The 16,778-nt window shown below is 34.4% G+C and overlaps 1 protein-coding gene across 1 annotated transcript; it reads left to right on the forward strand.

Moving 5' to 3' along the window:
* The first annotated feature begins 13,197 nt into the window (after positions 1 to 13,197).
* On the forward strand, positions 13,198 to 14,498 carry LOC149205807 (uncharacterized). Its single transcript, XM_089393564.1, has 2 exons — positions 13,198 to 13,534; positions 13,886 to 14,498. The coding sequence occupies exons 1-2, from the start codon at positions 13,368 to 13,370 to the stop codon at positions 14,286 to 14,288; spliced, it is 570 nt and encodes a 189-aa protein (XP_089249690.1). The 5' UTR covers positions 13,198 to 13,367; the 3' UTR covers positions 14,289 to 14,498.
* The last annotated feature ends 2,280 nt before the right edge of the window (positions 14,499 to 16,778 follow it).

The raw sequence follows: 16,778 nt of genomic DNA on the forward strand, positions 1-16,778 counted from the left end.
AACCTGGATCACTAGGCCCTAAATGGAGACATTTCCCTCAGGCTTTACCATGTATCTCACCAAAACAGATCAAGGGATTCATAGGCCTTTGGGAATGGAAATTGAGACCACCTCCGCCTCAGATTCTGAAATCCATCCAGCAAACCAAAGCTCAAAACACGAAATAAATATCCCAACATACCATGGCATCTGGAAAAGGGCAAGGCTAAGCCAAAAACCACTATCATAACCGAGAAAAACCATGCCACCGACAGCAAGAGAACCATACACCAACATTCAAAGCCATGCATGTCCAAACCATCTAGGAAATTACACATGAAAAAGGTTAACTACAAGAATTCCCACTGAAGCTGCTTGATCCTGCTTTCCTTTCCTTGATCCTTTATTGCCTTCCTTCCCTTTTCTTGTTTTTCCTTCCTTGATCCAAAGTTAGAGTGCTCCAAGAAAACTCTAAGTGGCCAAGAGAGTGAGAGAGAGAGAATAATGAGAGAGCTCCAAACTTGACCTTGACAAAATCCATGAACTGGTCCTAAGAATCCTTTTTATGCATGCGCCATCTAATTCTTCATTTTCCATTTTTTTCTTTCAAATTCCTCTTCACATGCAACCTGTGACCTTTCACCTTACTTTTCTCCTAATTTCCTTTATTTTCATAAGATGTGCCAAAATTTCGTTTTTCCTTTTAATGCCTTTGCCTTAGCCTTTGCTAATTTTCCTTAGCCAAAACACACATCCAGTGATGCCCACTAGGATATCTTTGCCCAAAATTCAGCTTGGAATGAGTTTCCCATAACCGCGGTCTTATTTTTCTTTATTAACTTTTATTACATGAAATTTTCATCGGGATTGTTACAGAACTCCCCCCCTTAGGGAACGATGTCATCGGTGTTAAACTAGACCATGACCTCAGCAAAACCACTAAAAAGCAAACATATTGCCCATGGAGCTTTATAACTTAGCTCGTTGCAATATTTACAATGAAATACCTTCTCAAAAGAAAAACACCATGACAACATGATAATATAACAACCATAATAATATGACACCCATGCCACTTATTGGAGCTTTATAACTTATCTCATGGTGGTATTTACATCCATATACATATAAATATGTATATCAAAACATCAACAAGACATATGCCAAACATATACCAACATCAAGCCAAAATTTCTTTGCCTCAACCGACAAACAATGAAGGATATAGGAACCACATCTGATCTATCATCTCTCATGTAGCTTCTTCAAGCCCAAAGTGCCTCCATTGCACTTTAACTTTCTCTATGGCTCTGTTCCTGAGCATGAGATGTTTCCACTGCAATATGCATTGAAGCTCTGGCTGGAACTCTCCTTCTTGCTCCACCTACAATACAGACCAATCAATAACATGATCAACATCCTTTATATACTTCTTAAGCAATGAAATATGGAAAACATCATGGAATTTCATTGTTGGAGGTAGTGTAAGTTGATATGCCACTAGTACAATCCTCTCAAGGATCTCAAAAGGCCTTCAATACAGTGGTGCGAATTTGGCACATGAACCAATCCTCAATGTGATTGTCTTGGGCTTGATGCACAAATACACGTTCTCCCCAACCTAAAACTCCTTGAACAAATTGTTCCTATCTGCATAGTTCTTTTGCCTATCTTGCATTGCCTTTAGATTCCTCTTTATAACCTTCATTTCCTACTCCATGTCTTCTAGCATATCCGGTCCAATAAGTACCCCGTTCACTGGATCACTCCAAGTGATAGGAGTATTACAACTCCACCCATATAACGCCTCAAAAGGACTCATCCTCAATGACTCATGATAAACATTGGTGTATGAAAACTCAACCAATGGGATATACTCCTCCCATTTCTTTTGTTGGTGCATCACATACACCCTCAACATGTACTCTAATATCATGTTGATCCTCTTTGTCTATCCATTTGTCTATAGATGATAAGGTGTACTAAAGGCCAACTTTGTGCCCAAACTTGCAAATAACTCCTTCCAAAACTTGGAAGTGAACTTCACATCCCTGTCAGACACAATATTCTTTATAACACCATGAAATCTAACTACATATTTGATGAATAACTATGGCACATCACTAGATGAGAATGTAGACTTCACTGGAATGAAGCGTGCAACCTTTGTTAATTTTTCCACAGTAACCATGATGGAATCATGTTGCTTCATTGTCCTCGAAAGACCTGTAATGAAATCCATGGAAATGACCTCCCATTTCCATTTTAGAATCGCTTTCGGTTGTAGTAAACCACTTGGATGCTTACATTCTGCCTTTACCTGTTGACAATATAGGCATCTAGCCACGAACTCTGCCACTTCCTTCTTTAGATTAGGAAAATAGTATAACCTCTTCGCTGTCATCAACATATTTTGATATCTTAGATGACCCAAGTATGGCTTGACATGAAACTCCCTCAATATAAGCTTTTTGAGCTCACTACAATTCGGCACATAGATCCTATCTCTAAACCTCACCAAGCCATCTACCGTGAGACAACAGTCTACATCTTGATCACCTGTACTTGTACCTGCACCTGTACTCTGTTGTAACTTGTTCATAATCTCCATGTATTTGTCTTCCCATTGTCCGACTTGCAAGATCATATCCTGTAACTTTGTCCCATAATATCTCATAGCAGCCATATGGTTTACTTGTACCTTCCTGCTAAGAGTATCTGCAACCCAATTCTCCTTCCCTTTGATATATATGATCTCAAAGTTGAACTTTCTAAGCATACCCAACCATCTAGCTTATCTGGCATTCAGATTCGGTTGATCAAAAAAATATCTCAACCCAATGTGATCTCTCATCAATACAAATCGTATGCCTAGAAGATAGTGTCTCCACATATTCAATGCATGTATGATCGATGCCAACTCAAGATCATGTGTTGGGTAGTTATGCTCGTGCTCATTCAGTTTTCATGACTCATAGCACACTACCTATCCTTCTTGCATGAGAACTCCACCAAGTCCTCTCTTGCAAGCATATGTACACACTACAAACTCCTTGTCTAGATCTGCAATCTTTAGCACTGGTGCATGTGTCAAAAACTGCTTAAACTACTCAAAACTAGCCTCATATTCCTCTGTCCATTCAAATTTCTTACCTTTCCTCTGAAATGATGTGATAGGATATGCAATGAATGAGAAGTTCTTGATGAACCTCCTGTATTAACCCTCCAATCCCATAAATGATCTCACCTCATCTACATTCTTAGGAGTTTCCCACTCCATGATGGCCCTTATCTTTTCTAGATTTACTACAATGCCTTCCTTGGAGACAACATGTCCCAAGTAGTGTACCTCAGTCTAAAAGAAGTTGCACTTGCTAAGCTTAGCATACAATTGATGCTCTCTTAGAAACCTCAACATTGCTTCTAAATTTTTGGCATGCTCTTCCTCATTTTTAGAATATACCAGTATGGCACCAATGGATACAATAACAAACGTGTCCAGATAAGGATGCAACACACTATACTTCAAATACATAAATGTAGCTATAGCATTACTCAAACCGAATGGAACAACAACAAACTCATAATGCACATACCTAGTCTTGAACACAGTCTTGAAGATATTCGCTTCCTTGATGCATAACTAATGGTATCCCAATCTCAAGTCGATCTTAGAGAACATTGTTTCTCCCTTTAGCTTATCAAAAAAATCATCAATCCTTGGGAAAGGGTATCTTCTCTTGATCGTTACTTTGTTCAGCTGCCTGTAATCAATGCACAATCTAAGAGTATCATATTTATTCTTTACGAACAAAACTAGTGCACCCCAAGGTGATACACTTGGCCTAATGTATCCCTTGTCAAACATCTCCTTTAACTGCAACTTCAACTCTACCAACTCAGGTGTGCTCATCCTATAAAGTGCTTTTGATGCTGGAGTTGCCCCTGGCACTAACTCAATAGAGAAATATACCTCCCCGTGAGTTTACAACTCTGTAGTGTCCTCAAGCAATACATCTTGAAACTGCAACAAAACTCAGTACCTTCTCAACACATCTGCATCCTCAACCTCCTTACCCTTGTCACTAGAAATGTGCACTATAAACATCACACAACATTTTTTGTGACTATGCTTAGTCTGCATAGTGTTAACCATCCTCACTGATGTAGGCTTCTTCTTTCCCTGCAAAGTCCTCTTTTCCCCACTATCATCCACACACTCAATGGCCTTGTCAAAGCAATCCACTTTGGTTCTATGAAGGTATAGTCAGTCCATACCCAAAAGAATACTATATGAACCCAATGGAAATTCATTCAAATGTGTTGTTGTAGGCATACCAATTAACTCAAAAGCACAAGCTCTTACCCAATGGTGAACTCACTTCTTTGTACCTATAGGCAACTGTACCAACCAATATTTTACATGCACTTCTTTTCTCAAACCACACTTATCCACCAGGTCAGGATTAATATAACTATAGTTAGATCCAGGATCAATCAAAATAGAAACAACTTGATCACAAACCTTACCTTCCATCTCAATTATCAATGTTTTATGATCTGCCTACCTATTGTACACAACTGCATAGATTCGAGGAATTCTATGACCAACATCACCAATAGTATGCACCTCCTAAGCACTGTGAATTTGGGGTCTAGCACCACTCTGATACCGCGGGCAATCCTTCTTACGATGATCCTTACCACATATCCACACTACAATGGTTCTCTACTACTGCCTCTAGTCTGCTGCTATATGTGTCCTTTCTTAGTTGTATTGAATCTCTTGTAAGGGACTGCATTTTCTTTCTCACCTACATCTTGAGGTATTCCTCACTTTTGTGGCCATTTTCCTTTAGCTTTCTCTTTTCATTTCAAGTCACACTTCAGCTCAACTTTGTGCTTTCATTGCTCATAACAATGCTTCAACTTTCGGATGGCCTCCTCTAACGATGTAGGCTCATCAAACTCAATCCGATCTTTGTATGCTACTCATTCCACTGATGAATCTTTGAACCTTGGCCTTCTCCTTCTTGAGGTAAGGCACATATCTCAACAGTTCTAAAAAATTGCTAGTACACTCCTTGTATGTCATGGAACTCATCTGCAACTCATAAAACTCCTCAGCTCTATCATCATAGTACCTCTATGACAATTAATTCTTCTTGAAGAGCCTTTCAAATGCATGCCAAGTCAAATCTTCTTCATCAATACCTTTAACATTCTTCACATATTCCCACCAAATATCCACTTTACCTTTGAGACTGAAAAGCATTATCCTTTCTTTTATGTTCTCTGAATAATCATGCAATCTAAATAATTTCCTCATGCCAAGCAACCATGCCTCTGCATCCTATGATTTCTTCATCTCTCCATCAAAGGTAGGTGGCTTCACCTTCTTGAACTCATCCAGCAAGTATCCCCTATCACTCCTTCGGTAAGGATGATAACGATGACGATCATGATACCTGTCAGAACCAGAACTAGAATAATACCTTTGTCCAATACCTATCCTATCTGGAGTGTCCAACAACCTTCTGTCTCTGATCATGTAAGATATATCCAACCTATGACCACCATAAGACCTATGTCTACTAGGATACCTACTGCCATATGGCCCATTAGTTCTATCCTCTTTCCCATGGTTGATCTGAAGTGACCCTTGTCGCTGCAATTCTAACAAACTCTGAAGTAGTATTGCATTCACTTCTTCTTGTTTCTCTTGTGCCTGCATGATTTTATCATTGTCCACTTTTAAACTCCTTATTTCTTCCTGCAAGCTTCTCAATGTGTCTGCCAATTCAGAAGAATTCTCCACACCACGCTTCTCATCTGATGCATAGGGAGATTCTATGTAGTCTACCACCTTGCTAGCCATTTGGTCCCTTTCCTACAAGCCATATTATGTCAGCTAAACCAAATCACAATGAACCAACATACCTTATCATAATCCAGGGATGATACCTTGTCTGCAAGATCATCAAATCAGCATGATACATGTATAACATAATCATAACATCATATAGAGATATATCGAATAAGTGCATCTACGCATAAACATAATTCTAGTTAGGGTCCAGTGATCAATGCAAGGCCATATCAACAATGCATGCTATGACCTCATGCATGACAACAACCATTACTCCATTGTACACATTGCCACATGCAACTATCAACATGCATACACAATGCATAATCAACTACACATACTCATAACTGCATGTAGTCAAGCATAAGCAATCAATTCTTATAACCAACCTACAAGACTGATACATGTAATAAAATAATCAAGAGTGCAACCCAACATACAAGGATGTAATCAAGCTGCATATAATCACGTTGCTTAAATGCTTCATATAATCAGGTAACCAATGATATACTTCTGACGGTTACATTCAACAAAATCACATCAAGTTCCTCATGATAACCTTACTACAAGCATGATCAACATGATGCAATGCAACACACACATGGAACACAAGTGTAAGATACACACATGCAAATGACATGCATGCATGACCAATGCACACCCCCCATCCAATCTAAGGGGTTAACCACACTCTAATACCAATCTGTAGCACCCCCTCTTAGGTCTACCTAAAGTAACCATGACAGGGTAAACATGAGATGAGAGGCTACTATGATTAGATTCGACCTCCTTTGTGACCTTAAGGAAGTGGAATCGATGGAACATCACGCACAGTCATCCAACATCATCAACAAAACTCTCAGGAGATAAGTCAGCTTCTCAAACAACATGTCCCTAGGTCCAACTCTTATTATGGATCTCTTAGGCCATAGTCGCTCTCATGCTATGGAAAAGGGAGTGACCAACAACCTAGATTCGCTCTCATAGGCCTGCCTGCCAGCGACTATGAACCAAAATTTCCACTTTTGTGCCAGCAACCATGAGATTTAAGCCACTTTTCTAGCCCAGAATCCCGACCTCTGCCCAAAACTTGCTACAACCTTCAGAATTCATTAAAGACATGATAACAATGTTGATCAATCAAAATCAACCTCAGGACTAGAGCTGAGCATCCCCAACCGGAACTGACATTATGCCAAACACTTGGTATCAATGTAACCTACAGGTCTAGGATACAAGGCAGAGCATAAATGACTAAAAAAACGTATGAAACATAACTAGAAGGATCACCTCCTTCTCCATTGAATTACTACATCATTAATTATGTCTTGCATCCATCCATTTAACAATTACAAGTAAATACATGAAATAACCATGACATGAACCAGTCATTTAACCATGCTTATAACCATCATAAAACCATGTAAATATCAGAGATAAGACAACCATTAAATCCACATATAAATCAGTGTAAAAGTAAGAGAACTTAGCTTTTATTAATCATTGGAAAATCCAACCAGGTTCAGGACTTCCACATACCACTTGACCATAGACATGGTTGAACCAAATACATCTTTTAGCCAGTCACCCTCGTGCCATATTCCAAGCATGAATGTGGGATCTTATAGAACAACCAATCCAAGAATAATGAAGGGAATCCAGAGGTTAAACCACCTCCACCCTCATCAAGTTGTGATCACACGAATACCAATACTCCAATCACAACCGAACATAACTTGGAATGTCATTCGGAATCCATCACTATCCTTGAGGAATTTTCGTCTCCTTGTCTCTCAAGCTTTACCACAATCCAGTCATGGATCACTAGGCCCTAAACCAATACATCTCCCTTAGGCTTTACCGTGTATCCCGCCAAAACCGGTCAAGGGATTCCTAGGCCTTTGGGAATGGAACTTGATACCACCTCCACCTTGGATTCCAAAATCCATTCGGCAAACCAAAGCTCAAAATCCGAAATAAACATCACAACATACCATGGCATCCAGGAAAATGCAAGGCTAGGCTAAAAACCACTGTCATAACTTGGCAAAACCATGCCACCAACAACAAGAGAATCATATACCAACATGCAAATCCATGCATGTCCAAACCAACTAGGAAATCACACATGCAAAATGTTACTTGCAAGTATTCTTGCTGAAGCTACTTGATCTAACTTTCCTTTCCTTGATCCTTGTTTTCATTTCTTTCCCTTGCTTTTCCTTCCTTGATCCAAAATTAGAGTGCTCCAAGAAAAATCTAAGCGACCACCAAGAGAGTGAGAGAGAGAGAATAATGAGAGAGATCCAAACTTGAACTTGACAAAAGCCATGAATTGGTCCTCAAAAGCCTTTTTATGAATGAGGCCTCTAATTTCTTCATTGTCCATTATTTTCCTTCATTTCCTCCTCACATGCAACCTGTGACCTTTCACCTTACTTTTCTCCTAATTTCCTTTATTTTCATAAATAAATGTGCCAAAATGCCTTTTTTTCTTTTTAATGCCTTTGCCTTAGCCTTTGCCAATTTTCCTTAGCCAAAACACACATCTAGTGATTTCCACTAGGATATCTTTTCCCAACATTCAGCTTGGAATAAGTGTCCCTTAAACGTGGTATTATTTTGCCTTTATTAACTTTTATTACATGAAAATTTTCATCAAGGCTGTTACAATTTTGATCGCTTAAACAACCATGAACCCAACTATGATCATAGACCTTTAACCCTACCTCTAAAATTTTCCATGCATAAAAGCCCCATTGAAAAAAAAAATTATAACAAAAGGTGCCCACTTTTTCACAATTTTTTTTATCTTTTATTAAAGGATTTAAATAGTGAATTGAACCTCCCATCTTACAAGGAAACATCGAAGACTTTTATCATAATTTTGTGACAACCCTTTCTAGTTCCATTGACAAGCTCTCTATTGAGGTGTTATGTAAAAAGCAGAATAGAACAACCCACCCTTGGTACAATAATAAGTGCAAAATTATTAGGAAATCCGTTTGGGATGCTTCTAATCAGTCTTTAAAACTTGATGAGATAAATATATACAAATCCCTAATTAAAATGAAAGAAAAGTTGATATATAAATAGAAAGAAAGAACAAAGTTTTCACCAAAGTAAAAAAAATTGGAGGAAAATTTAAACTCATGAAATAAAGAAAGTAATATGATTCCCTTGAAGGACTAAAATCACCATCTTAAAATCTTTGTGAATCCCTTAGCATTATGAATATCATTGTGAAGTTTCTACAAAGGATGAAATTTTTCTATACATGACATAGAGTTTGGGGTTAAGAAGCTTGCAAATGAGAAAGATAAGAACGTAAAAGGTTAGCAAGTTGAAATCTTAAAAGTTGGAGGTCATATCATCATCCCTTGTACATACACAAGTTCTTCAATTTAACAATCAAGCAAGGCTTCCCTGAACCTTAAAAACAAAGCATCATTGTAGTTATTTCTGAAAGTAGGGTTAAAAAAAATCCCTCTAATTATAAGACCATTATGATTGCCCATGCTTTAACTAAGTTGTATGGAATTATTTTGGAAAATAAGATTAGTATATAGTTGTAAATCCATGGAAAAAGATTTAATGTCTAGGTCGAGTTTTGGAGCTATCATTCAATTATGGACCACCTCATAACACTTAGGATCACTATGGAGTAGTGTCTCAATAATAAAACCAATTTAAATGGTTGGTATAAATGGTTGGAAGAAATTATTATAATAAAGGAGTCAATAAAGGTTTTCCATTGTTCATTATCATTTTTATCATATCCATTGATAAGTCAGAAGAATTTTTCAAAGAAGGAGGTTGTATCGATCAAATTCTGGCTAGTATAGTCATCATTATCTTTATGATGATGATATTATTCTTATTGAAAGGGGTCCATGATTTCTACTCGAGTATGAGTATGACTATTAAAAATGACAAAATGAATGGTATGATAGTTAAGTCCAAAAAAATCACTCACAATACTTTTGTATATGACAGAAACAACTCGATGGAAGTGCCTTTATCTAGATGTCTTTGAATTAATATTCATCACATTCTCAATTTGAACTGCAGTATTGATAAAAAGATAAATGGAAGTGGAAAGCTTATTATGGGCTTGGAAACAATTGTAAATCAAAGGACCTTTAGATATCAGATAAAGGAAAAATCATCTTCGATACTTTTTTCACTCTTGTTATATTATATGGATAAGAAAATTGGGAATGCAATCTCTCTATAGATTCATGGAGAAAGAGGGGATCCAAAAGAATTGTATGACTTATAATATCAAAATTAAAAGACATGCACCCTATCTCATCCTCATCATAGAAGCAAGCATTTGCCCCATGGAGAGAACCACTATAACTAGGTATGTAATGTATAAGAACAAGTTAACCAACATGGAAAACAAGATGCTTTCCAAAATTGCTTCAAACTCCATCAAAAACCTCCATGTGCTCAAGAGAGGATAACACAAACATGCCCAATCTTAGCTAAATCATTATGGAATAAAGGAAGATATCATATTGTAGAACAAGGATAATATTAAAAATATTATTACATCAAAATTTAAGGAGAGTTTTTTATATGAGAAAGACTTAGAGGGAAAAACAAGATTAACATATTATAAGGAGGTGATCAACCCTAATCTAGAAGATCAAAAGTCAAAAGCATCTCTTTGTTATGGCCAGTGTGAAGAAGAAAATCAACATGGATAGAATAAAAGCACATTCTTAAGAGCTCCATAGTGAAACTAGGTATTGGAGGATTCCCATAATGAAGTTGGATGAAAATACATGACATCTTTGTGATATTAAGAGGGTTGAAGATGAGAAGCATTTTCTCTTAGAATGTGTAGCATATCAACCTTCCTAACTTTCTAACTCAACATATCTTTGGCGATCTTGGAATACTTCTCGAGTTGATATTGAAATATGTATTTATTGTAGATATTGAATTTTTTTATTATTAATATTTTTTTAAATGTCATGTATCAATTTCATACTAAGCACAAAAAGATGTGGAAAGCATTTATATGACAGAATAAGAAAATGTTTAATTTTAATTATTCTTTTTACAAAAATATTTTATTTAATGTAGATATTAAACCATTATATATATATATATATATATATATATATATATATATATATATATATATATTCCATGTTAAAAATTGAATGAATTACACCTCTCAATATTATAAAAACCACCCATAAATACAATAATTGATTTCATATATTTTTATTTTTATTTTATGATTTTTTATTATATAAAAAAATCAGCCATATAAATCAAATGGATAACTTGGCATATATATATATATATATATATATATATATATATATATATATATATATATATATATATAAGTATTTTTCATTTTTTTAATCATAGTGAATCGATAACTCATTGGAGTAATCTAGACAATGTCCAAGACTAAACCTTTCATTTACCACTATAACACCAAGAGTATATCTAATGACCCACAAGCTAGATATACCAATCACTTATGACTTGGCAAAAGTCGAGACATCTCGACCCCATTGAAGTGGCTTTATTCCAGGGGCGGCACAATAACTCACTGGAGTAATATGGACAAGGCCCAAGATAAAACCTTTCGTTTGCCACAATAACACCAAGAATATATCCATCATCCCACCATTATGACACCAAGAATATATGTAACAACCCACAAGCCAAATATACTAATAACTTATGACCTAGTAAGAGTTGAGACGTCTCAACTGCATTGGAGTGGACTGTAGCTCAGTGGTGCAATAACTCGCTGAAGTAATCTAGATAAGGCCCAAGATCAAACCTATCAAACCTTTCGTATGTCAATATAACACCAAGAGTATATCCAACAACCCACAAGCTAGATATAGCAATAACTTAATACTTAGTAAGAGTTGAGATGTATCAACCCCATCAACCATCAAAGTGGACTGTAGCCCACAAGCACAGTAACTCATTGGACTTATCTAGATAAGGCCTCAAACCTTTCGTCTACCACTATGACTCAGAGTATATCTAATTTCCCTCAAGCTAGATATATATAACTTATGCCTTGTCAATAGTTGAGATGTCTCGACCTATGGGTGCCTACCCTTCTAGTCTTATCACAAAAGACCAACATACCCCTTTACCAGAATTGAAATGAAATCACGAGAAGAGAATAATAAACCATTTAGCAACTACTTAGATTAAAACGGGTGTCTAATAAAATACTAACATGATAAATTTGAGGTCAATTATCGCAACTCTACACATAACATTCAAGTGTACATTTGCTATTTAAAATGAGGTTTGAACTAATTACTTCTTAAAAATAAGTTAACAATACTCTCTCATAATGTACATTACACCCAATTGGAAAAAGCCATTTTCCATATAAATATTAAAAAAATGTTATAGGAAATTCTTTAAATGTTTAATAAAAATAAAATTATTGAGATTAAAGAATTATGAATCTGAAAAGGGATTATAAATTGCTTTTGAAGTATATATCATATTCATAATTTTCATATATATATATATATGAATCTGATGAAGAATTATTACTCGCTTTTAATGTGTACTTCATGTTTATAATTTTCATATAAATATAAAGTGTATATAAAAATATATTTAATAAAAATATGTACTTTTTATATATAAATATAAAGTACATATAAAAGTATATACCTCATAAAAATATGTACTTAATAATATATTTTGAAGGGTTCTTATTTTTTTTAATTAAAAAAATATCACTTTCCTAAATTCTCTTATCCATAATCGATAGCAGGTATGACTCCTAAATTCTTCTGTTCTTTCATTATCATTGCCCACTAGAGGTGGTGGTAAAATTCTCTGAAAAGGTGCAAATAATGAAAAATATATATAAAAAATGTAAAGTTGATAATTATTGTGCAATAATTATATATATATATATATATATATATATATATCTATATATCTATATATATATATATATATAATTTTAAAAATATATCTAGTATTTTGCTGATAATTATGGTTAAATCAGATTTGTGCTCATGATTTCTGACAGAAATTGTGATTTTACCCGTTCGAGTGTTCACTGAGCCATTTCGCAGTCTTGAGAGAATCACTTAGACCCTTAATATCAATCTTTGATTTAATTAAAGAGCCGGAAATTATATTTGTAATTATAAAAGTAAGCCGATGACTCATTCAACAAAAGTCATTCCAACATCCATTTTAAATTTGAATCGACAGCTGTAATCATGAATATTTTGAAAAACAATAAACAAATATTCCAGGCATCAATAAATAAATAAATTCATCAGAAATATCTTGAATTTCAGTCACCTATGTGCAGGTAGAGATACCTGAAATGGTAACATCGACCTCGTCAGTGTGAGGGATAGAAAAAAGGCGCCTTTCAAAGATCGGAGTGGATTCCGCATCTGAAAAAAACAGTGTTGGACGCTTCACGGAAAAGTTTCGGTTCCGGTGAATAAATCATTGGTTTAGAGGACAAAATATCAATTAGAAGATGCCGTGGATAACAAGCGAACTGCAGGAAGAAATCCGCCATGGCATATGTGTTAAAGTTTCTGAATTTCAAAATCTTTGTAGTTTTCCTCGAATTGAAGACGATATTCATTTAAAGGTCGTGCTTCCATGCGATCTTTGTCCTCATGTTCATCAAAGCGATCACAGGTCAATTAATATTTTCCTTCATCTTAATTTTTAGCCTGCTTCACTTAGTTTTTCTGTGATTTAACCGAAAGTTTAAAAAAAATTTGCTTTCTCTTCATAAAATTTAAACAGTTGTGCATTTTGCTTGTTTCTTTCGCGCAGATGTAAAATTTGAGAACTAGCATAATTTTTTGAAATAAATACCAAAATTGAGTGTTATGTTTAGTTTTATGATAATCCGCGTGTTCCTTACCTTTTCCCTTTAGTTTAAGCTCCATTCTTTAAACTTCATACAATCCGGTCTCCGAACTCTTCCAATTTAAGATTTTTCCCTATTAAATGTTTTTTTTAATTTTTTTCTATGTATTCAAGGTTGCCGCGTGAATCCGAGGGGTATGGTGATGGCGGATGCTCACAGCTTGAGAAAAATAAGGAACATTTGACAGACGAAGAGAAGGATGTTGCAGCGCAGCTGATGGAGTTAAGCAGCCGAAGCCTCGATTTAGTAGAGGAAATGCTAACAAATTCCTTGTATGATGCTGTATATAGTCTCCGTGAATTCTCCAGTGCGTCAGATAGCAAGCGATCTTCCGATCCTACTCCGTCGCCGGATAGGGTTTCGTGGGAGAAGAGGAACTCCAGGAAAAAAATAAATGTGGAAATAGACGAAAGGAGCAAGCCCCGTTCTCGATCTGTTTCTGAGATAATAGCCAACCAAGACCTCCAGTCTACTGCTACTGCATTCAAGCGCAGAAAGGCTAAAACCCGCGCTTAGCATATGACCACGGTCTAAGCTTGGAAGGAAAGGAACACGTTTCCAAATGAGTACTTTTTTTTTATCGGAATCTATTCCCAAGAATTAGACCTTTACACATTTCAGTGGAATTTGCTGTAAATCACAACAACAAAACTTCAATTTTTGCGGATATAATAAATACCATGCTTAAGAATTAGACCTTTACACATTTCAGTGGAATTTGCTGTAAGTCACACCAACAAAACCAAAGCATGTTTGATTTTTGCGGATATAATAAATACCAAAGCATGTTTTGTGAAGCAATAAATATTCGATCCATGAAAAATTTAGCAAAATATTTGCTTACTTCTTGCCTGTTAAATATCTGCTATTGCAGAGTTTTATTTCCAGTTAAGAGACAATTATTTCCTTGCTTGAATATACATGTGGAAAGGGCGTCTAGTTTTACCATTTCTGCTATATTTTTCCACTTTCCCAGAAGACGTGATGGGTTACAATACAACAGTCTGCACATTTAAATGTCAAAATATTTAGATTTCTTTATCTCCATATATCTAAGTCTTCGTCTCTTTTCTTATTATATATAATCGTTTCTCTTTTTATTATTTATATATGTATGTGTTTAGTTGGCCATATAGTAATTGAGTTTGCCCTTAAACATTTCTTACTGCTTTGTTAGTTATATATATATTTAAAGGTATAGTTTAGTTGGCCATATGGTTATAGATTTTACTGTTAAAACATTTCTTACTACTTTACTTTGTTGGTTCAAATTTCTACTTAGCCTTGTGTAAGGGTCCAAGCTAGCCCGGCCTAGTTGACCTAATTACTAACTAATTTCACAATTCAATATGGCAATGTTATTTTTGTTATTATAATCATTGAAAGAAATAACATATCACCATTGAAAGAAATAACAAATTAGTAACATACGTATTTTCTGTCAACCAATGTCAACCAGATTTAACAAAGCAAACAGCACAAACCATATATCAACCAACCTGAACAAAGCAAACGTAACTAGCTATATGCCAATTCCGAATGCCAGCCTCAAAGTAAACATCACAAGCCAAATGCCAAATTCGGAGTGCCATGCTGAACGTATCAGATAGGTTTGTAAACCAATGTCCACCAACTTTAAGAAAGAGCATTCATCCAGATATATCTCTGGTTTCGGTAAAAATTTGAAGCCTAGAGATAGTGAAATCGAATGTCAACGAAAACAATAAGGTATCTAATTTTGTGGACATGTGACGATCTTGAAGGTAATTCTATAGAGAAGAGATTAAGGAAAGCTATGTCTTAGCAAGATAAGAAGCTCGTCAAGGATGTGATATTTTGTAATAATATTGTTTTTTTTCCTAGAAGGAAGTTTAGTTTGAAGCTAAGATGGAAAAGGATGCTGTTTCAAGATTATGCGCAGTTCTTATATCATTTTTGGATATTAATGTATGGTATTTTGTATGGTATTTTACATCGCAGATTAATGTATCGTATAATTTATAATTTATGTTTTATAATTTTTTTAAAAATTATTTGGTTTTTTAATTATTATTTTTAAATAAAAGAATTATATTTTATGTGGGTGAAAGTTTTAAAATTAAATTGTTTTATAGTTTTAATAATTTTATTTTTACAATTTACTGGATATGTGGTTAAAAAGTTAGTGGGTTTAAAAAGTTAGTGGGTTTAAAAACTTACTCATGCTAAGTGTTGGTGTGGTCCATGCTAGATGTTATTTCTAAGTGATTTTGACAACTTAAATGCAAAATGTTATTCCTAAGTGATTTTGACAACTTAAATGGCCTAGTTAGTTGCTAAATAATTTAACCATAAAAGAAAATAAAAATTCTTAGATCATATATAATTTTCTTATTAAATTTAAAAACAACTATTATGTATATGGATTTTAATATTTTAAAATGATACATTATAACTTAAAAATAAGGTGAATAATTTTATTATTTAAAGAAAATATTTTTAAATTTTAAAAAAATATAGATCATGTATATATTTCAATAACTATCCTTTTGAGATTTCTTACTCTATATATTTATTGTAATAATAAATGGTTTTAAATTAATAAATAATAATTTTGGGGTATGCTTTTGACATTTTCATATCATTAGAATTGGCATTTAGTGAAATGTTTTATGAATGGTAAGTTTTGTAAAATGAGAGGTTTTTATGTTCCTTCTTAAGAAGGTGTTTAAAGGTGTCAAAGAGATTTGACCCATGACTTCTTAATAAAGAAATTTGACCCATAACCTTTTGATAGGCCACATATTTAACAACAATAACTCAACAAATTGAGCTATCCCTTAGAAATTTCTTATTTTTAAATTTATTGTAATAATAAATGGTTTTAAATTCAATATAATATTTATATTAATATTTTTAATAAATAATAATTTTAGGAATTTCTTACTCTATAAATTTATTGTAATAATAAATGGTTTTAAATTCAATGTATAATATTTTTAATAAATAATAATTTTATATTTTAAT

Source organism: Pinus tabuliformis, chromosome 1_2, assembly GCF_031772625.1.
Source record: "Pinus tabuliformis cultivar Carrire ecotype Pingquan chromosome 1_2, CPIR1, whole genome shotgun sequence".
NCBI classification, from domain to species: Eukaryota; Viridiplantae; Streptophyta; class Pinopsida; order Pinales; family Pinaceae; genus Pinus; species Pinus tabuliformis.